At 44.1% G+C, this 24,260-nt stretch overlaps 1 protein-coding gene across 1 annotated transcript; it reads right to left on the bottom strand.

Annotated features, from left to right (window-relative positions):
* Positions 1-4,638: 4,638 nt before the first annotated feature.
* LOC115318315 lies at positions 4,639-10,167 on the bottom strand. Its single transcript, XM_040208463.1, has 2 exons — positions 9,359-10,167; positions 4,639-4,645 (listed from the first exon to the last, which is right to left on the bottom strand). Exons 1-2 carry the CDS (start codon positions 10,165-10,167, stop codon positions 4,639-4,641), a joined length of 816 nt encoding a protein of 271 aa, XP_040064397.1.
* Positions 10,168-24,260: the final 14,093 nt, after the last annotated feature.

Below are 24,260 nucleotides of genomic sequence, written 5' to 3' on the forward strand. Positions count from 1 at the left end.
TGAACATCTGACGACACAACCAACACAACTGTGCCGCTGGCTGCGTGAGCCTGACACAAATGTGCCGAGCGCCTGCTCGGCACAGTTGTTGCTCGTGAAGGCCTGCTTATTTGTAGTTGAGACGATGATTCCATATCTTTCGTGGTGCTTGCAATAACTTCGAAGGGCAGGGGAACCTTCTCACGAGGACGTTGAAGACACTCAACACCGGAGCCACCAAAGCAATCGCACAAACCGTCGCCATGTTTGCTTCTTCTTCGTCACTCGCGGCGCGGTCAACTCGTCGCGAGATGTTTTCTGGCTCGGCTAGACGAAAACCAACAACGGCAAAGTGGCGTATGGACACACGGCTCTCACATTACGGGCACTATACTCACATACCGCGGTAAACAGGACCGATGCCGGCGAAACGGCTGTCGGCACACCAGCGAAGAAGCCCTCAACGGGAGCTGGCGGCGCAGGCCGACGCAGCCCCCCCTCCCCGTGAGCGTCTGGGTTCGAGATTATTGTTCGCTTTAGCTCCTTGCGGTCGAGGCTAAAAAGAGCACTTCCGGGCATCGGAACTTGCAAATATCCCAATAGGCCGCGCGCGAAGTCCGCTCTTGCTTTTCCATCTGACACGGATGAGAGCGAGAGGACAGCGCAGTTGCTCACCTTGGAGAGCAACTGCGCTAGGCATCGCCGTTTTCATCCGTTACAAGCGCATGTACCTTAAGGTTCCAGCATTCCTTTCGGAACCGCAAAAAAAAAAAAAAAGTTTGTCGACGAAACGTTTTACGGTGGTGCTGTCGACGAAACGATTGTCGACGAAACGTCACACTGTCGACGAAACGTGTGTCCATGAAACGTGTGTCCACGAAAAGTTGTCCGCGAAACGTAAATCCACGAAACGAGTTTCGACGAAATGATAGGGACCCGGAACTGAGTGCTGGCAAGATCGGCAGAAACAGACCGCCGGTGTCGACAGCCAGTCCGCCGGCCTCCCCGCCACAGCCGCAACAGATGCAACGCCAACATTCACTGGAACAGCCTGAGATCTGTCCCTACTGCAAAGAAACCCTAAGTGCAAACCTGCACCACCTCGTGTGGGAGTGCGGTCACTTCACCAACGAAAGAAAGAAAGCGCTTAGTCTTCTTCCACCTGCATCGAGGCCGTCCAACCTGGAAGGCTGGGCCCGGCCTGAGGGAGACTCGGCCAGAATCGTAGAAAACACGGGCCTGGAGTCGACGTTCTGAGCACGGCCGTTCCTTCACGTCAAAGACTTCCCCAGAACCTGTTCCCTCCTCGAACCACGCCTAGGGCGACCGTTCGAATGTTTCTTCCAATAAACGTTTACTACCTACCTACCTTCTCCAGGCAGACGGGAGAAAGCTTTCGCCCTCCCGACTCATCTTCTTTCGGTTTCGTTTTTCGAGCAGGTCGCGCACGTTGTTTAATAAATAGCTGTTGAGTTGATTGAGCTTCAGCAGCAGCGAAGGCCGCCTGTAATTCCGTCTTCCAGTTTAAACGTCCAGAACATTTCGGTTGCATTTACATTTTTATCACTAATTTTATCAAACGAGCAAACAAAGCCGCTAGAAACAGCGAAGCTCCGGAGCAGTGCCAGCAGCGCCACGTACTAGGGGTGTCGCGAACCGGCCGCGGTTCGAGTTCGACCAGGTTCGACTTTTTCGAACGTTTAGGGGAAAGTTCGACGAACCTTGTATTGAGGTTCGACTCGTGTGCGCATGCGCGAGAGGCTGGCCAGTTGGCTTCGGATTGGATGGTAATGGCTAAGAGGTGAATTAAGTGCAGCGCTGATCAGCTATTTCAGTCAATACAGTACTAAAATTTAAGTTATGAACTTCTTCAGTGAATAGAATTAGTTTCTTTTAATTGCAGCTGTTCACACAATAAAATAACCCTTTGCATAAAAAAAGAAATTCTCCAAACCTAGACATGCTTGTATCAAGGTCTGGCCACACTGTCCACAAAGTCGAACCGGTCGAATCTTGTGAAAAGTTCGAAGGTTCGTCGAACCGGTTCGACCCAGTCGAACCCCGAAAGTTCGACCAAAAAATCTGGTTCGGCAAGAGTTCGCGACACCCCTACCACGTACACTGGGGGATGGCCGTCTCCGGATTGCGTGACTCGCGGACTCGCGCGGCACGGAACTGACGGAACTGCAGCTGCTGCAGCACTGCAGCAGCTGCAGCTGCAGCGAAACCGCGTGGTTTCGCTGCAGCTGCAGCGAAACCACGCGGAACTGTGTCGACGTTTTCGACGTTATGGAAACCGCAGGAACTGCGTCCAAGACAGGCAGGTTTTGCTGCCGGCTGCCTGGGTGCCTTCCCCCCTGAGTTCGGTTCTGTTTTCCGATGCCAAGTGCAACCGGCGTTCAACGTGGTTTTGTGTTTGTGCGTGTCAGCAGCATAGCAGCAACATCGTAATGACAGTGTCGTGGGTTGTGAACAGAAGACTGGAATTATCGCCGATGTGACCGTGTGTTCGCGTATCAGTGGTGTAACAAGAAGATGAGATCGTAAACTGTTGGGCATTGATGCCGCTGGTCGGGTTGTGATCGGAGGGAGCGGGGTGTCGCAGGTTGACATCCCGCTTTACATTAAAAAAGTTTAATACCACTTGAGGGATTACGTGCAATCGATCAACGTGCGGATAGTCATATTGGAACGCTGGTCTGAACAGTATAGAAGCTGACCCCGTACGGGAGGCACTCACTTGATCGAATGACGTTTTAGCGAACGCCCACGTTTCATCGAACGACACTTTAGCGAATAGTCAGACGCCGCAAAGCGGCGTTTTCGGATGGGCCAAGTGAGTTCATATTTTTGTAATGAGTTGCCGTAGACTGTCGCCGCGAAGCGGCGTAAAGCGCAGCGCGACGGATGGGTTAACGCGGGCCCCCGTTATTCGCTAAAACGACCATTCGCTCAAATGTCGCCTTTCGCTAAAATGTCATTCGCTCTTCTGATATGGACCCATCGAAAAAAAAAGCTACCCTTTATTTTGCTGTTTAATTATACTACGGTTGCTGGAGAAACTGCCTCCGTGGCGCGCTGGGATGAGCGCTAGAAGTTTTCGGGCTCGCCACGGCGTAGTTCCGTACACTTAAACCTGCCGCAAGTCGCGGCTTTGACTGCAATCAAGTTGATCGAAAAGCAGTTTCTCAGTCCGTGAAGCATCACTTCCAGCTGACTGAATATCCGCTCTACAGAGACTAATTCAAACGGCAATTGCAGCTTTGCGCGAACAGCACAAATAGAAAAACAAATAGAAATACAAGCTACGACATGCCGTGTGGGGAAACAAACTCATGGCTTCGAACCGCATTGGAGCGGCTTGATTTATTGGCTTTCAAATAATTACGACATGATTGAGCGTTTACTTTTTAATAAGAGATTCAACCCCTGAGCCATTCAAAATACTTTCAGAGGTATGACATTGCAGAGAAAAAATGAACATGCTGGGAATATTTTTTATTGCTTAGGGAGTCACCGAAAAGTTCCGCACGTTCAAAACGACCAGTATAAAAGACGGAAACGCAGAGCACGGGTGTAGTGTTCGGGTTAGTGTGGTATTCCGTTGTATTGATATTTGTGTGTGCAGTGCATGTGCTTAGTGTATGTTCACCTGATGCTTGTAATAAGTGTAGGGGTGTCATGTGTGTATAGTAGAGGGTAATTTTTTGTAGAACATGAATTGGGCGGTACCTAGCGCCACCTAGCCTAGCTACTTCCAATTACTCTGTTTGACCCCGTCATCTGGTGGCTAGCGATTTAACCTCCTTTCACGCTACGCGATAACAGCGGCTTCGAGTTCGTTCTTTCGAGAGCGGCTTTTGGTTTCGCGGAGTGAGTTTGCCCTTCTCCGTGATGTGCGGTTGACGAAGGAATTGTGACTCGAGGAACACCAAAGTCCAAAGGTAAGACGCAAAGTGCGCGAAGTAACTGGGTATCGGTTGTCTCCGTTTAACGTCGCAGTGCTGTCGACGAGAAGACTGAGTAACTGCTTTGGAAACGCAGGTTTCTGTACCTGTGGGGGGAATCTGGCTTCGGAAATAAACACAGTTTGCGGAAAGCTCGTGTTACGCTTTCATTTGCTGCTGCTCTGGTCCCGTACAAGAGACGTAGCGTCCTCGTTAAGCCTTATTGGGCTCGATTTGCTCGATTCGGGGCCGCCATATTGAGATGCATGCGACGGAGGAACCAAATACCATTGACTACCAATACTGGAAACTCGAGCCAAAATACATGGGGTTGTCGGGAGACACAGAAGTGCTGCCATCTCTCGGTGTGGGATGGTAAACTATGAGCTCGAAATTAAAAGGAAAACAGTCATTCACTACACCATTTCTTCTCTTCACACTATCAGGAAAAGTGAATATATGGAAAATCGGTGTGGCCGATTTCAATTGAGCAAGAGCTGATACACGGTATTTCTGATAATGAGGTGCGCTTCATATTAGCACTAGGTATTTAGATTATATAGACCTATGTATTACACCTGGTACAAATGACCTACTGGCAATTAGCGACTTTCTTGTAAATTGACAGTTTATGGACCAGTCTAAAGGCTATGGCTGTTACTAGCTCCAGTGACTGGCTCTTTACCTGTCGTTTTGGGGGCCTGGTTAGCCTCTATTGACTGCAATTACTATTGGATTATATTTCTGAGCTATTTGAACGGCTGTTTATTAGGTAGTTCCATTTGTGATAGACTTTAATGACCATTAGTCACCATTTCGTGACATTTGTAATGTTATGTCTCAGATTGGGGGGATTTGAATGACTATTATTTGGTATTTGATTTTATTTCCGAACTATATGGCGGATTTCGGTTCCAAATGACTTTTATTGACAAAATCAATGACTATTTGTAACTATTTTAAGTTATTTGAATGCGCGCGGACTGAGTTGGCTTTCAATGGTTAATTTTGGCTTTTTGATCAAAATTTGACATGATAGATGTGTAGTTCAAATGACTTCTAGTTACTTTTAATGTCTTTTGGCCACTATTTTGAGTTATTTGATTGTGTGCAGACTGAGCTGGCTTCATATGGCTATTATTGGCTATGTGATCATGTTTATAAATTATATGGCAGATTCGGGGTCTAAATGAATTCTAGAGACTTTCAATGGCTATTAATCACTATTTCGACTTGCCCGATTGTGTGCAGACTGATTTGGCTTCATACGGCTATTATTGGCTATATTATCATGTTTATAAATTATATGGCGGATTTGGAGTGTAAATGACTTCTAGTGACTATCAGTGATGATCAGTCACTATTTCGACTTATTTGATTTTATGCAGGCTGAGTTGGCTTCCAATGGCTGTTATTGGCTATAGGAATCTGTTATTGACCTGGTTGGCTCGAATTGCCAAAAAAATGGCTATTAGTGCTTATTGGTCGCTATATTCTGCAATTCTATAGTTATGAATGAAAATGGCTTCAAGTGACTATTGTTAGCCCCAATTGCATATCATCTTAACAATATCACCTTAAATTGCTTCAGAATGAACATTGGTGACATTTAGTGACAGTATTCATGATGTTTTGACTATGAATGGATTCAAGTGTCTCCTATTATTGGCTATGGGCAGTTCTTGGCCAAATCGGCTTGAAATGGCTATACATGTCTATCAGTGACTATTATTGGCAATTTATGCACTCGGAGTGTGTATAGATTTGAATGACTTCAACTGGATAGTATTGGCTATAAGCATCTATTCTTGACCTGGTTGGCTTGGATTGGCTATTATTGGCTATAATCATCTGTTCCTGACTTGGGTGGCTTGAATTGGCTATAAATGGCTAAAAGTGACTAGTATTTATAATTAGCGGCTATTTCTTTGTCTACAAGCTGAAATGGCTTCATGTGGCTAGTTTTGGCTATTACCATATATTTTTTACCAGACTGGCTTCAAATGGCTATGAATGGCTATTCGTGGATATAGTTGACAATTCTATGCTATTTCAGAGATTGACTGAAAATGACTTCAAATGGCTGTTATTGGCTATTAGCATGCTTTTTTGTTAGATTGGCTTAAGATGGCTATACATGGTTATCAGCAACTATTATTTACAATTTATGCAATTGGAGTATATATAGATTCGAATGACTTCAACTGGATATTATTGGCTATAGGCATCTATTCTTTACTTGGTTGGCTTGGATTGGCTATTATTGGCTATAGTCATCTGTTCCTAACCTGGGCGGCTTGAATCGGCTACAAATGGCTTAAAGTGACTAGGATTTATAATTAGCAGCTATTTCTTTGTCTACGAGCTCAAAATGGCTTCATGTGGCTAGTTTTGGCTATTACCATCTATTTTTTAGCAGACTGGCTTCAAATGGCTATGAATGGCTATTCGTGGATATAGTTGACAATTCTATGTTATTTCACAGATTATGACTGAAAATGACTTCAAATGGCTGTTATTGGCTATTAGCATGCTTTTCTGTTAGATTGACTTAAGATGGCTATGGCTATACATGGTTATCAGCAACTATTATTTACAATTTATGCAATTGGAGTATACATAGATTCGAATGACTTCAACTGGATATTATTGGCTATAGGCATCTATTCTTGACTTGGTTGGCTTGGATTGGCTATTATTGGCTATAGTCATCTGTTCCTAACCTGGGCGGCTTGAATCGGCTACAAATGGCTTAAAGTGACTAGGATTTATAATTAGCAGCTATTTCTTTGTCTACGAACTCAAAATGGCTTCATGCGGCTAGTTTTGGCTATTACCATCTATTTTTTACCAGACTGGCTTCAAATGGCTTCAAATGGCTATTCATGAATGTAGTTGACAATTCTCGCTATTTCAGTGAGTATGATGGAAAATGACTTCAAATGGCTATTGGCTATTAGTATCTATTTTTACTAGATTGGCTTGAAATGGCTATACATGGCTATCAGCAACTATTATTTACAATTTATGCAGTTGGAGTGTGTATAGATTTGAATGACTTCAACTGGATATTATTGGCTATATGCATCTATTCTTGACTTGGTTGCTTGGATCGGCTATTATTGGCTATAATCATCTGTTCCCGACCTCGGTGGCTTGAATTGGCTACAAATGGCTTAAAGTGACGAGTATTCATAATTAGCAGCTATTTCTTTGTCTACAAACTGAAATGGCTTCATGTGGCTAGTTTTGGCTATTTCCATCTATTTTTTTCAGAATGGCTTCAAATGGCTATGAATGGCTACTCGTGAATATCTATTGAATGGCTATGCATGGCTATTTATGAATATCCATTGAATGGCTATGAATGGCTATTCATGAATATCCACAATTATACTTTATACCACAATTACTTGCTATAGCCATTGCAAGCCCATTGAAGCCAATCTGGTTAAAATGAATGATAATAGACAACAACAGCTACTAAAAGCAAGTCCAGTTAGTAAGCACTAAAATTGCTCAAAACTATCAAGACTAGCCACTAATAGCCATTTGTAGCTATTTCAAGCCTATTCGATAAAGAATAAATGCTTATAGTCAATAATAGCCACTTGAAGTCAGTTTCGTCCATAAAGAGTGAAATACCACAGAATTGTCAATTATACTTACTAATAGCCATTGCAAGCCATTTTAGGCAAATCTGGCCAGAAATAGATGCCAATAGTCAACAATAGCCAATAAAAGCCATTCCAGTTAGTAAACATTAAACCTGCTTATAAATATCACCACTAGTCACTACAAGCCATTTGTAGCAATTTTAAGCCAATTTAAATGCATATAGCCAGTAATAGCCACTTGTAGCCAGTTTCATTTAAAAATACTGAAATAGCACATAATTGTCACTTATACTCACTAATAGCCATTGCTAGCCATTTGAAGCCAATCTGGTCAGAAATAGATGATAAAAGCCAACTATAGCCACTTAAAGCCAGTCCAGTTGGTGAACACAAAAATCACTCATAACTATCAACAGTAGTCATTAATAGCCATTTGTAGCCAAATTAAGCCATTGCAATAAAAATAAATGTTTATAGCCAGTAATAGCCAGTTGTGGCCATTTTCATCCATAAACACTGAAATAGCCCATAATTGTCAATTATACTTACAAATAGCCATTGCCAGCCATTTGAAGCCAATCTGGTCAGAAATATATGCTAATAGCCAACAATAGCCCCTTAAAGTCATTCCAGTTAGTAAACACTAAAACACCCATAAATATCAACATTAGTCACTAATAGCCATTTATAGCCATTTCAATCAAATTTATCTGAAATTTGATGCATAAGCCAATAATAGCCGCTTGAAGCCATACTCATTTTTAAATACTGAAATAGCGCATAATTGTTTAATTATCTCATCAATATCCATCAGCAGCCATTTCAATTCAATCTGGTCAAAAATAATTTCAAATAGCCAACATTATCCATTACAAGCCATTCCATTTCGTAAATAAAAAAATAGCTCAAGCAATAGTTATCTACTAATAGCGGTTTGTAGCCATTTGCAGCCAATCTGTTCGAAAATAGGTGCTTATAGCCAATAATAGCCACTTGAAGCCATTCTCATTCATAAACACTCAGACAGCAGATACTTGCTATTATACTGACTAACAGCCATTAGTAGGCATTGAGCCAATCTGGTCAGAAATATATTCTAATCGCCAACAATAGCCACCTGAAGTCATTCCAGTTTATGAACAGAAATAGCTCAGTTTTCATTACTCATTTATATTTGTTGCCATATCTATCAAATATATATAAAAGTGGAGACTGATAGCCAATAATAGCCAGTTGAAACCATGTGCATTCAACAACGCCGAAATGGGTAATTCTCAATTATCTCATCAATAGCTATTGGCAGCCATTTTCAGGTCAATCTGGTCAAAGAAGATGCTAATAGCCAACAAAAGCTACTTGAAGCTGTTCATACGAGTAAGCACACAAAAAATCACATGATTATCAATAATAATCCCTTCTAGTCACTTGGAGTCATTTCAAGTCGGTCTCATAAAAAATTGATGCCTATTGCCAATTATGGTCACTTGGAGCCAAGGGCATCCAATAAGACATGTTTCGGTAGGAATAAAACAAATAAATCAACAAGCTCAGAAAAGGTTAATAATTATCTAGATTGTAAAAAAATCGCGATACAAATACTGACTCTATACAACACACTGCATTTTGACATCAAAATACCAAGAGGTCCAATATCACGATTTTATGCTGCCTACGCTCCGTCAAAAAACGGGAATATTTCATAGACTATCAATTTCTCTAGTGAGTCAGACCCACTTGATTCATTTCCGGGGAAAGTGGCGAGTTGTCCACTCCACACCGCCAGGATCGCTTTCTACTTCCGTCTCCCATTTTAGCCCGGAGTGTTCGTGAAATTCCCCACAATTGGGGCACCTTCCGTTGTCCTTCTCGGGGCATACGTCCATTCTGTGTCCTAATCTCCAGCATTTCATGCATGCTCTCTTGGTTTCTCGGTAGATGTGGAAGGGGAACACTCCTCCGAAGAACTTAATGTACGCGGGGAGCTTGCTTGTTCCCAAGGTAATCAGGATCGACCTTCCCATCCGTTTCACGTCTACGATCACCGTGTGCTTGTTGCAGTTGACCATATGATTCAACAGTTCGACTTCGTCGACTACGTCCGACGGGTAGTACACGTTAGTCAGTACTATTCGCTGAAATTCGCCCGGGATGGCTCCATGTCCATGGACTTCTATCTTCTTGTTGTTGCTTATGATCTCCTTGATCTCGACGTACCTGCCTGCTCGCTCAGAGTTGTCCGTGCGAATGGAGATTGTGTTGCTTGCGCTGTTTATATATAGGCTGTCCTCCGCGAAAGCTTCCGCAACCTGCACTCCTGCAGCTTTAGCGATTTCGCCTAAAAGATGTCCTCTCGAGAGGCCGTTGACGTTTAGTTCACGTACCCTCAGAATGATCATGTGAGTTCGGCTATCCTTTTTAGCCGCCGCGGTGAACTCCTTCTTCAGCTTGCGGTTGTACTTTCGACTCCTGGCAGTTTGCCATCCCGCCGCTTTAGCTGCGTTGTCCGCATCCACTTCTTCCTTTTTTTGCTTCGCTAGGTCCTCAAGATACCGGCGAATATTCTCGTCGTGCATTCTAGAACGATCTTCGTCTCTAGCCATATCCTCATCCTGTTGCGGCTGCATGGCCGCGTTCAGCCTGAGCGTTAGGCCTAGCTCCCACCGGTTTCTTCACTCGTTTGTGCGATATAAATCAATCGATAAACTTTCCTGTCGTCTCCGAATATTACAAAGAGACATGCGTTTCTCACCCAGAAGCTCAGAGGATATTCTGGCCCAGCAGTCCGTCCGTGCCAAGGCGTCTTCCACGTCGAAAACACGGAGTGCCCAAAAACACGACCGCACTCGTCCAATCCCGCCAAGAGTCAGAGGTGTAAGAACGGAATACACGTGCACTCCTCGCTGCCTCATATGTGATGGTCAGCATTACACTGCCTGCAGGGAATGCAAGCAAAGATACGTAGAATTTCAGACGCCACGGGAAGCGAGAGAAGGAACCTTACCGAAGAAGACAGACTTCACTGCAACTCTGCCAGGCCAAGAACCCATGGGAGAAACTGCGCCCAAACCCAAGGAGGGATATGCGCAAGCACTCCGAAAGCAAGAAACTGACAAGAAGGAAACGGAATTGGATAAGCTCCGCAAGGAGATGGAAAGGAAATTCGACGCCATGCGCATAGAGTATCAAACTCTAAAGAGGGAAAAGCTTGCTGCGGAGAGGGAGATCCAGGAACTTCGACAAAAGCTTCAAGAAGCCATGACCCCGCAGCGACAAGAAGCCGGACCATCTGAAATGCAGACGCAGCCAGTGACACGGGACCCGAGAAAGAAGGCGGCACCAGTGATGCAAATGGAAACCGAAGACGCACAATCCGAAGTACGTGTTGCCAAGAAACGAAGAAGCAGAGCCGACTCCGAAAGCACGGACGTGTCGGTATGCACGGATGCAGAGGATGGCTCGAACACACGCAAGAGGACGGACGAATTGTACGCAATGATGCGAGACGTGATCAAGGGAATGTCCGCTCTGAACGACAGTGTGAGCACTCTGCAGAACAACGTGAGCGCTCTAAAGAACACTGTGATCGCTCTACAGAACTCGTGCGAGGAAAGATTCCGCAAGATTGAGACGCACATAGGACTGATACCGCCAGCGTCACACGCCCAAAATGGAAGGTAGAGGCGGACTCAAGATATGGCAGTGGAATGCGGGTGGTCTTGGTACCAAGATCAACTCGCTCAAGATGATACTGATGGACAGCAAACCACCACCCGATGTACTGGCACTTCAAGAAACGGATACGAACGGCAGTATACCCGGATACGACAGGTTTGATACGGAACAAGGCACAACGGGGAAAAACATTTGCACGTTCGTCAGGCGAGACTTGGCCGTCAAAAAGCACACAGTCTCGATGGACGGACCCACTAAACTCATAGTCACCGAAATTCTCCCAAAAACGCAAAAAGCAACGAAGTCTGTTCATATGCAACATGTACTCCAGCCCGAAAGACGCATCTGCGGAATGCGCGCAAGTTTTCAAAGCACTCAATCCACTGCTAGTAGATAACGCCGCCATAGTGTTAGGGGACTTTAATGCGCACCACACAATATGGGGGTATGGGACGGACTCAGTCAATATGGGGGTATGGGACGGACTCAGCAATCGTAGATGCAGCAGACAGGTACAACGCAGTCCTACTCAACGACGTAACGTACCCCACAAGAATAGGCAACAGCGTGCAAAGAAATACTACGCCGGATCTTGCCTTCTCGGTCAACCTGGAAGATGTCGTCTGGAAGAACACGCAAGAGAATTCAGGGAGCGACCACTATATCATTGAAGTTCAGGCTACGCTTCCGGGCTACACTCCACGCAAGGCAAGAATACAACCCTGCGTAGACTGGGACAAGTTCCGACGAGAGCGCGAAAACAGAGTCTTCACAAGCATCGAGGAATGGAGCGCCACGGTTGTAGAAGACGCGGCGAACGCAACGAGGCAAGTTGAAAACCCCACGCAAGCAGAAACCATCGACTCCAGACTCGGAAATATGTTAGAAGCGTATTATTCTTTATACAACAGATGGAAGAGCACTGGCAAACGCTACAGCAAGCTGAGGAAAAAAGCGTCAAGGTTATATAAAGACATTGAAGACTATGCCAAACAGCTAAACCACCAGAAATGGCAGCAAGTATGCGATGAAGCGCAGAACATGCTCCACACGAAGAGCCCGTGGCATCTGTTTCGCAAGATACTGGCCCCGGAAAACACCAAGCCGGAAACGCAAAAACTTCTCATCAAGTTAATGAGAGACTATGTGGGAAACACGGAAGACCTCATTGCCGACCTTTACGCCAGATACCTAGACGCTCCACCGGAAGCAGGGGCAAATGACGTAAGCTACTCAGGAAACAGCAACCCGTTATTAGACGCTCCAATCAAGGAACATGAAATAAGACGGGCACTAGCTAAACTCAAGGTTTCCTCTGCCCCTGGAGAAGACAAAGTCAACAACAGAATGCTAAAGAACCTGGACGACAATTCAGTGCGGTGCCTCACTAATTACTTTAACGAAATCTGGACATCAGGGGTCATTCCAAAGGCCTTCAAACACGCGACGGTGTGTTTCATCCCCAAGCCCGGCAAGCCTCTGACCATCGACAATCTAAGACCAATCTCACTCACCTCGTGCGTGGGTAAGGTACTAGAACGCACCATACAAACAAGGATTCAAGAGTACATGGAAGAACACAACCTATTCACGGAGCACATGTTTGGATTTAGAAAACAGCTATCCACGCAAGATGTGCTCCTCCAACTCAAGGAAGGTGTACACAAGCAGAAATGGACAGCACTAGCTGCACTCGACCTTAGAAAGGCCTTTGATCGAGTCTCTCACGTCGCAATCCTACGACAAGTGTCTGCACACAACCTGGGCGAGAGAACATTCAACTACATCAAGGATTTTTTACAGAACAGGACGGCCAAAATACAACTAGAAGGAGAGCTAACCGACGAACTAGAAGTCAACAAAGGAAGAGGAACACCCCAGGGATCGGTAATATCGCCGTTACTCTTTAATTTGATAATGATCCCCTTGTCAAGGAAGCTTCAAGAAGTTGAAGGACTCAAACATGCAGTGTACGCCGATGATATAACACTCTGGACTGCTCTGCCGTCACCGTCTAGAAACAACGTTATAAACGCTGGCATAAAGATTGTACGACAAGAAGCGAAAGAGGCTGGACTCGAATGTGCCACCGATAAATCAGCGCTACTAGTCCGCACATCAAAGAATCGCAAGTTAAGGGAGAACGAAGAATTCTACATCGAACTACAGAGGATGGACATCCCACGAGCGGATCAAGTAAAGATTTTGGGGATGATAGTATCTATCGAGGATCGAAACAGAGAAGCGCTCACTAAATTAAGGAAGCAGGCGGATAATGTCGCGCGACTCATAAGGCGCACATCCAAAAGAAGTTACGGACTCAAAGAAAGTGGAACGTGTAGGCTGGTGCACGCCTTCACATTAAGTAGAATAATGTACGCTGCACCCTACATGAACTTAAAGAAGGCAGAGGAAGACTCCCTAGATGTCATTATAAGAAGATCTTTCAAGGCTGCGTTGGGGATTAGTCAGAAAACATCCAACGACGGCCTCGATCAAATGGGGATACACAACACTTTCGATCAAATGAGAAAGGCACAAAGACAGGTGCAAATCCAGCGATTATCACAAACCCGAACTGGAAGGCGGGTCCTACAGGACATAGGTGTTTTGCTAATGGACCAGGAAATGCAGGAGAAACACTCTATACGACAAGAATGGACTGACACAGTACGGAGTATTCCCCTTCCGAAGAATATGAGTTCGGCGCACAACTCAGGACGAAGGCTAGCTAGAGCCAAAGCTCTGACCAAGCTGCACGAAGGAAAGGTGCACATCTTCCACGCCGACGCTGGACCCTATCCAGGCAGGCCAGGAAAATTTGTAATAGCAGTACACAATGCGAGACAAGATTCAATGGCCACAATCAGCGCCAAGTCGATAGAGGAAGCCGAGGAAGCAGCCATCGCCCTTGCGAGAGTACAAGCAGCAAGAAGAGGAGAAATGTACGCCATCGTCACAAGCGACTCCAAGAAAGCCATCACCAATACAAGTTTGGGAAGAGTTGGACTAGCAGTATACAAGCTCTACGCCAGAACCCAGATCAGCAAAGAAGCAAACCATACGTTAACCTGGGTGCCCGGACACTCCGGGCACACAGGAAACGAAACAGCCCACATGCTGGTGGTGCGCGGTCTTCATCTCCGTACCACTGGCAGAATGGGCCTCCCCACGACACATGGGGACCATAACTACAGCGCCTCGACAAACACAATAGGGCCTGCAGGTTATGGTGAAATCCTCGAGAGACTCCGGCTACGAAGACAGACGTTGGCAGCTCCACACAAGAAGCTCAGCCGACTCCAAGAAAGTGCCTGGAGAAGACTCCAACTTCGAAACAACACCACTCCCCACATACTAAGGAGGTCCTGGCCAGACCTCTTTAGTGGCAAGTGTGAAGACTGCGGCAACCAGGAAGAAGGAACCTGACGGCACGTGTACTGGGAATGCCCTACAAACCCGCTACCTGCCACCCTCCGGGTAGAAGATGGCCTACCGGTATGGGAAACCTTACTGGTTGCCGAAGACATCGGCACGCAACTGGAAGTCATCTCCAGGGCGCAGAAGATCGAAGACAAGTGGAAGAAACGCCTATGCATGAGACAGTCCCATACCCCCAACCCTTCGAACCCGTAAACTAGACTTCGGTCTATTGTTTGGTTCAATAAAGTTTTCAACAACAACATTAGCCCGGAGTTTCCTGTATTATTCTCAACGGTATTTGGAGGAACTTTGCTCCCCTGCTTCAGGGACGAAGGTTTCTCCCTTTCTAAAGGAACATAGGTTACAAGACCGTTCCTCCCGTAAGGGAGGACTATACGTACCCTTTTTTCTAAGAGTGTTCTTAGAAGATGCACAATTACTGGAAATTAGTTTGTATATGGTAGCAGCAAAAATGGCCGAATTGCCCCCAGTTGCCTGTATATGTATTGAACTGCCCAAAATATGCACAGCAATAGTGCCGTAATTTGGAATGTTTCTACTTTTTTTTTCCTGACATTCTTTATTCCAGTCTTGGGTATTCGGAAAATACACAGTTTAGTCTGAATTGTCATCTCCAATTAAAAGAAACAATCCTGTTGCTTGTTCGAGGTCCGAATGTTCTACGCGTCGAACATTCTACGCCGATTATTCCAGAAGCTCTGGCATGTACATAAGGAGCTCCGCGCGGCGAGCCGCAGTCAGTTTCGCCCCAGCGTTCGACTCTGCTCTTTCGCCGACTTCGACGCCCGCGACGCTCTGCTGTTATCTTCTGTTTCCTTTTTTTTTTATTTTTGGGCACAAGTTCGGTCCCATTAAACGTTTCAGTTTCCCCAGTTCTTCTTTGTTTTATCTGTCATTCGTCACAATATAAACAAGTCCACACATAGCACCCGTGTGGTCCATTGAAATACTATTTGAATCCAGCAAAGGCCAAATGCGAGCAATGTATATAATAAATGTTCCTTGTTTTTTTTTTTTTTTTTACTTTGCCCCTGCACTTGTGCTGTCTTACTTGTGATTCTCTTGCCATGGCCCAGACTGTATTTAGCATGTTGCTCGAGCAGCATACAGCTTTTCTGCTTCGGCGATCTTGTTTAAAAACAGAGATACAAAAAAAAAAAAAAATAGTGTTCATAACCTGCCGATTTATTCAAACCATCAGCAGCATTTATTGTGCGAGATGTAAATCTATAGTGATGCTCCTGCGATTGTGGCCATACTTCTTTATTTTCATATACCAGCTGTGATTCATGCGTTGCCTGCCTTGTCAACCATGCTTAAAATGTTGCTTGAAGTTTCGCCTGTAGCTGCAGGCCATACCTCAATAAAGGTGCATATAAAAATTTACACTTCCTACGAAAAACACGCCAAAAAGTTTAAATAGAAAGGAGCGCGCCGACAGCTAACGTCGTCGCAGCTTCTACAGGGCGAGCGGGGCGAGTCGGGGAAAAATTCTTTCCTCGCCGTGACGTCACCCCGGTTCGCCGTAAGGGTGCGCCACGCGAACTTCTCGGGGCTAATAGCCAGTGACAGTTCAAATATTCATTGGAAGCTCCGCCTGCAGCACCTGCTCGTTGCCTTCCGTCATGCTCGATGCCCACGAGATGCCGAAGCGTTAACGAAGGGACAAAGCTCGTGCTGGAGGCGGGGCAACTCGAGGACCTCCCTGTCTGCTAAAATCACGGTCACTCGCATGTTCGTCGCTTCCGAAAGCGAGCAAGGCACGTACCATACTTACGGACGATGAAAATGGCGAGCGAGAAAGCTCATGTAGCTCTATGCTTCGAGCTGGCTTGTCATGCAGGTGCGCGGGCGCACTACACTGCAGTATCGTAACGGCTCGCGCTTTTATTCTTGTGAGGTCTAATTTCAATTCGACATTCACAAGCCCCCGTTTGTAAGACGACACGTAAAGTAGGAGAACACGTAGGAATGATTCTGATTTTCCATTGGTTTATTAGGCCTCTCCCAAACTCTAGTGGTCCCACAAAAAATAGCCTATTGGCTCTTTAGCATGCCCCTCCCCATGGTAATGTTTAGTAAATGTTTACTGTGAAAAAAAGGGGTAGTACATGCATTGGCGTCACTTGGGGGGGGGGGGGGGGAGGGGTGGTTGCGGCGGGCCATGGTCTCGGGTGCCGCAGCGGCGCAGTCCTTAGTGACGCTACTGAGTCCATGACTTTAAAGGGAAACTCCGCTTCATTCTCGGTTGTTACCAAACACTGCGACTCTCTTTAGTGTCATCTAGAGAGACCGAATGTCAAATATTATAACGTAATACCGCCTAAAAGATCACTAAACCGGCCGACAAAAACTGAGATGCGCGAAGTCACCAAAATCCGCTAATTTAGCGGGCGACGTGCGGCGCAGCTAACGTTGTATTTCCGTTGTGGCTGACGTCTGTTGTTGCATACGCAGTTTTTTTTCTTGGTATTTTCTTTTCCAGGGAGAGCTTACCGGGCGGCGCTACGGACGCGCTCCACGTTTGAGCAAGCAAAGAGGCGAGCCTACTACAATAGAAATGAGTAAGCGAGACAGACAAAAAAATAAAATGAACGAGAACGAAAGAAACAAAAAGGGGAAGAGAGAGTTGTACGGGGATGAGTTTTGCTGACACACCTGCCAACCGGTGCCAACCGACTAGCCGCCTGGGTTGCCGCCTACATAGCCTGCTTCGTTGCTGCTTGCGTTGCCTGTTCGCCGCCGCGGCTAAGCCCGCCCTCCCTCCTCCCTCCTCGCCCTTCCCCTCGCATCCGCGTCTTTCTTGGGTTACCGCTAGTAGATCACGTGACCCCTTGTATTCCACGTGGGTGCGTATGCAACTGACGTTGAGAGTACAATGTTGCCCGGCTGTGCCGAAGTTTCAGTTTCGGTTTGCGATTGTGGTAAAGAACAAGATCGCACGAAAAATGTTTTGCTTTTAATGAGACAAACGGTCTAGGGTTGTTTTGAAGTACTTTTCACGTTTATATCACCCACTATCTCGAAATTTCCAAAATCAAGCGGAGTTGCCCTTTAAAGCATGAAATGCTTTTTAACGCTACCCCAATTCCAAATTACCGGCCCTCCGTGCATTTTCCGCTAAATCTAGCGGGGAAACTGACAGTAACGTCACGTGACCCATACACCTTGGGGAAATCAACGTCACGTGACCTGTACAACCATTCAGGTTCCCCTCTAAATTTAGCAGGAAAATATACGTCATATTGCACCTGACACACCATTTTCCTCACTCCATCCCTCTTATTTTCTTCCCCCCCCCCCCTCCCCAAACCCCCCTTTTAGCAACACCTGTGATGTTGCTGCAGCATTTATTGGTTTTATTTATTTATACACTAGGTCTAAGGGAAGAAGGCAAAAGGCAGATTGATTCTGCCTGACGTGGCCCTATTACCCGTTTACACTGCTCAGCAGGCGAAAACAAAAACAATGCACATTAAAGAAATGCAAAAAAGTACAGTAGCACATCAACGATGAGAACAGCATATTTTGTATAGAGCTTATACAATCGTCCGTGCTTGTCTTAACTCTTTGGAAATTCAAAATAAACCATGTAATACAACTAAAAAGCAACGAAAACACCGTCTGAAAATATTTACTCAACTTGACATGACAGAAGGTACCGTTTTATTCTATTTTTGAATCTATGTTTTGAAGCACAATCTGAAATCATTTCCATACCGACCAGATGTTCTGTTTAAGAAATCCGGAATTAAGTATGCCAAATGATCATTTCCATAACTCGTCCTACACCAAGGTATTCTATAAGAGCAAGGTCGAAGCTTGTTTTCATTGCACGAAAACTGTGTGTTCAATGGCTGCCCATGGGGCTGAGGGCCAGTCAAGCTTCTTGTTGAAGCTTTTTCTTTTTTGGTCTATATGTGTTCAAAAAGGCAACATCACATCGAACATACCAATATCTTGTTAAAAAAGTCACGAAAAGGAATTTTAAAACGAATTAAACGATTAGCAAAGAGCACCTGGTGGATGTCGCTAACGCCTCGCTTGTAATGCCCGTCTAAGAACCTTGACAGCTAGTGACGGAGGTTGTCTCGTCTCAGGCCACGACGAGAGAAGAGGGGCAGGAGGAACTCCCCTCTTCCCGAGAATGCCTTTTGTGTGTCGCAGAAGTCGCTATTCTCCCCCTACAAGATTACAGAAGATTAACCCATCACTCAAAATTCGTACAAAAGCAGCCGGTTCGGTGGCTGGAACGACTAGGCCATCCTCTCGACGTCAGCCTCGCCGTGGCTTTGCTCGTCTTGAGACGACCTACGTCACGATTGCGTTGGATGTCACGTGGTCTCCGCTGGGCCTTCTCCGAGCGCTTGCCCAGAGTGGGCCGTTTATAACGAAAAATATAGCCACCAGGGTCAAAATACAAACGTGCGATTGTCATTTACGGATATTGTGGATCATATTCAACCTATTTTTTAACACGACAGGAATATTTCAAATTTCGTTGAAGTATTCCTTTAAATGGAAATAAAGTAACTGTGACTGCGCATATCTTTCATTCTTTTCCTTTTGGAAAGTATAGAAAGCTCTGCAAAAAGACGCGCGCGTCCTTTTTTTTTAGGAAGTAAGTTGGCCTTGGCAGTTTGCTCCTACTTCCGATACGACTGCGGTCTTCATTGTATTCTCGGGCTACTGCACGAGCGTATGTGTGCGTTTCTTTTCTGATGAGACTATGTGTTTTCCTGCTCTTTTTCAAGACCGACAGAAATGTGAACTTGCGCCTTGAGCAGAAGATGTCATCGCTGTGTGATTCGTGTTTGTGCGTGTCTGTGTGTGAGTGTGTGTACGTGACAATGTGAACATTTTCAATAAGCTTGCTGCAACTGCTGGGTCTAGTCCCACAAGCCCTTGAGGCTTTGACAAGACCTGGAACTTGGTCCTGACTCTAAGAATTAGTTATTAAAGATTCTTCTTCTTCTTCTTCTTATTATTATAATTGTGTATTTTGCTTAAAGAAAAAAAAAAAACGGGACTGGTCACTAATTATTGTATACATTGAAAGTTTAAGGAGGACTAGATGATCAACTAATGGTAAGAAGACTGTTTAAAAAATAACTGTGCTGTGGGGTCAGTACGCTCAAGGTTTTCTATACAACGTACTGCTTTTTTTCTTTTTGCGAAAAAAACAAAAAAATATCAACAAATTGTTTAGTCGTTGATCCCCAAACCATTTGAGAGTAATGGAGATGAGAGTGCACTAAAGCATAGTACAACTGACATTTTAACTTTTAATCAGCATGGCACCAGGAATCTAATTTGGTATACAATACCAATAGATTGAGAGATATGCTCGCATGAATTTTATTTATATGAAGTGTCCAGCTTCGATTTTCTTTAAGAAGAACTAAGCATTTGTAGACATTGACACGCTTAATCACGAGTCCTGGCATTTTAAGAAAATTTTTACAATCGTCACGTTTAGTTCGTGCTTAAAAATTACATATTTTGTTTTCGTAACATTTAACTGAAGTTGATTAGAGTCAATCCATTAGGATAACTCGTTAAACCACGTGTTAGCAGTGATTTCAAAATCACAAAAAAATGGACCAGAAAAAAAAAAAAAACGCTCGTATCGTCGGCATACAAAACTATTTCAGGAGTGTTTGGTACACTTACAATATCATTAATATAGATAATAAAAAAAGACCTAAAATAGATCTATGTCGAACCTCATATAAAATTTGTTCTCGTTTGAATTTTAACATATGCATTGTGACTGACACGATAAGCAACTACGTAACAAATCGAAAGCAACGCACGCCTCGAATACCATATAATGATAGTTTATAAAACAATATATCATGTTTAATAGAATCAAACGCCTTTCTAAGACCAAGGAATATTCCAATGGTAAATAGTTTATTTTCAAAATTATTCATTACTTTTTGTTTATACTAAGTAGCGCCGTCTCGGTTGACTTTTTTTTCTTGGAAACCGTATGTTGCATTACAAAAACATCGCTATCATTCAAAAACTTGCTGAAGCGTTTTTTTTTATCAAATGTTCTAATACCTTTAAAAACAAAGGAAGTACGGATATGGGCCTATAGTTATTAATGTTGTCGAGAGAACCTCCTTTGTGCAAAAGAGCAACTCTGGCAATCTTCATGCCATCATGAAAAGTGCCAGTAGCTAATGCGTTGTTACATATTTGCTGCAGTGGAAAACACCAAAGGTCAGCGACAGCTATGATTGGTATGGCTTTGATGTTATCTGCTTCGGCTGCTGTTTACATTTAAATATTTAAGGATTAAGTATATTTTTTGTTAATCAGCTGGGGTCAGAAAAATAGAGTCTATGACTGCAGAAGCAATATACTTGTCTAAGTTTTTTTTTTGTTGAGCCACGTGACTGCAGTGACGAACCCGCACTTAAAAAGTAGGAATTAAATGGACCTTTTCCGAGAAGCGTTCTGCGCACGCGTGAGCGCCCGATGCCAAGCGGCGGAAGTGGGCGCACGAAAAACCGAGGAAATTCAGAAGGAGGCTGTGGATTAGCGATTAGAACACGTAATTGCAACATATATATATATATATACTATATATATATATATATATATATATATATATATATATATATATATATATATATATATATATATATATAACTATGCTGCACAAAAAAAGAAAGTGGACGGAAAGAAAAACACGACGTTTGGGTGGCCGCCACGCATACCCCTTCTAAAGAGTAACTGCAAAGAAAAAAGTGTTTTTTTTTTAAACAGCCTAATTGGGACAAGCATGTCACAAAACAAATCTTCCGCACAAAAACAAAATTTTTTTCTTGCGATATTTACGCCACAGGACGTAATTTAGTTTGAGTCACAACTTTCCACATTTGAAACTCCCGCTCTTTCGACGCGCGCGGAGTTTCAAATCAAGACCTTCCCCCCTCCCCGTGTCGCATATTTTTACTAATGATGGGCCGAACTTTTGCCGAATCTTGGGATTCGGCGGAGTTTGCCGAACTTTTCTAAAGATTCGACAAAATTACACTGTTCATCATTATCATCATCATCATTTATTTTCCTTGAGGGCCGTGGGGCGTTATACAAGGAGGTGGCAATAGAACAAAAACACATAGAACAGCAAACAGAATTATAACACTGTAAGCTACGTAGGTAGGTTAGATAAAGAGAGTATCACTTATAGAAACGATGTTATGAGGTAGTGGATTCCAATCCTCGATGGCCAATGGTAGTGTGGAAGTCTGGTGAGAAATAGTTGATGATCGAATTTGACGTAATTTACATAGATGATCTAGACGCGGGAAATGCGATGGGGAGGTGATAGCAGTGATTTTTTGAGATGGCTATTGTGATAAAAATTTGATGGAGGATAGAAAGGCGTGATATTTGGCGGCGAAGGGTAAGTGAATGAAGGTTAGCTGATTGCGGTAATCCTGATATGCTGGTGTATGGTGAGTAATTGTTACAAATAAAACGAAGGGAACTGTTTTGGATGGATTCTAGATTATTTGCGAGGTAGGACTGCCATGGGGACCATATAGATGAGACGTATTCTAACTTCGATCTGATAAGAGTAGTATATACGCTAGTCGTTTTGCGGAGCGTGCAGCTAGTTTGAGGTTACGGGCGCAAATATTCGAGAGAACGCTTAGTATCAAAAATAACAGAAGTTATGTGAGTAGTTCATGATAGGTCTGAGATGACATGAACACTCAGGTATTTATAAGATGAGCATGCCATTACTTGATTGTTATTTAGGTAATACGGAAATGGTGTGGCACGCGAACTGCGGGAAATGATAGGGATCTACATTTATCGAAGTTTAACGTCATCTGCCATTTTTCACACCAATGGATTACAGACTCAAGGTCTTCCTGGAGAGCATGATGATCATGGTATGAAAGAATGGGTCGGTAAGTGACACAATCGTCGGCGAACGGGCGCACAGAGGAAACACCTGACGTTACGGTAGAGCGGGAGATTTACGTTGTTAACGGAGGAATATTGCTTACGGCTAATTAGGAATTCACAAATCCACTTAACAACAGAGGAATGAATATTAATATCGTTAAGCTTTTGTAAAAGACGTCGGTCTGAATATTCGAATCGAAGCTTGAACAAATATCAGTAAGGAAGGCGGTTAGCTGGTTTCGCAAGAGTAAGATTTACGAAATCCGCGCTGATGTTCAAAAGAAGGTTATGAGAGTCAAGAAATTTTATTATATTTGTGTAAAGTATATGCTCCATGAGCTTAGATGGAACAATGGTGAGAGAGATGGGACGGTAATTAGTTGTAGGCGATCACCAGTTTTGTGAACAGGTATTACGTTAGCTCTTTTCCAGACTTAACGTTGATATTTAGTTTTTTTTCTCACGAAAAAAGGTTTATGTTTTTTTCTTCTTAACTTAAATACAACATGTAGTGCCTATTGACAGAGTCATTACTAAATAAGGTGATATTCTGCAAGATAAGTGTATCGGTGTCGCTTTTTTTGTGTTTACTTGCAATTTTAGTGTCTGCTTCCAGAAAATGGCGTGACAACGAGGTTGGGTAGTAGTCGCGCCGGCGCAGTCACGAATCACGCTACCTGAGTTCTGATTTTGAGACTTCATCAGCGCACGCCTGCAAGTGTGTTTACATTGTTAAAATAAAGGCAATCACTGCGTTCTTACTTTCTCTGGGAAGTCGCCGTTTCGTGCGCGAAAACGAATGCAGCGGTTGCTGAGCCTTCACCAGAAGAGACAACAATATTCTAAATATGCATGTTTTGCGATTTGAGTCACTTGACGTCAGCTTTGCATGAAAATGTGCGTTCCATGTTCACAACGTGCCGTTTTTAACCTTTAAAATTCAGGGTTCTGGTGTTAGGACACACACGGACGTTTAGGAAGTTGTGGAGAGTTAGGAATCTCGGAAATGCTACGTCGAGCATGAAAGGTAGCTCTGTGTTTCGTTTTATGCAGATACATGAATATGGCGAAATAACGCGAACTAAAAAGCAATATTATTCTGTTTTGGCACAAACTACTTGTGAGCCGAAAATAGGATTGTTATAATAATAATAATAATAATAATAATAATAATTTAATTTCATTTTTAATTTCATTTCATTTATTTAGATACCTTCATAACACTATAAGGTGACGGGTCGGTCAAAGCAAGTAGAGGCTTGAAGGACAGAACCCAGCAAATGGAATGTCACAGATTTGCACAAACTGGAAGGGCCCATGTGGTGGTGTGCGGCCCGGGCTAGACAGATAGCGAAAACCCTTACTCAGAGTGCTGCCGGCCCGCCACCACATGTGAAAAAAACAAAACCGATATATAAAAGTGCGTAAAAAGGAAAGAAAAGAAGAGGGAAAACATGTATCACATTATGACGAAGATGCCACCTGCATCCCTTATATTCTGGCAATCGACTCGTGCACTCGCCCTTTGGACGGCAGTGGGTTGCGAACACTGAGCGTAATTGTCAGTTGTCAGTCATGTTTCAACTACATCGTTGCATCAATGAAAAGGTCAATGAAAATCACGTTATCCAGAATGCACCGCATCATTTGTCACTTGGCCTGTGGA

The sequence above is a fragment of the Ixodes scapularis genome, unplaced genomic scaffold (genome assembly GCF_016920785.2).
Source record: "Ixodes scapularis isolate PalLabHiFi unplaced genomic scaffold, ASM1692078v2 PGA_scaffold5__190_contigs__length_132052651, whole genome shotgun sequence".
In the NCBI taxonomy this organism is placed as follows: domain Eukaryota; kingdom Metazoa; phylum Arthropoda; class Arachnida; order Ixodida; family Ixodidae; genus Ixodes; species Ixodes scapularis.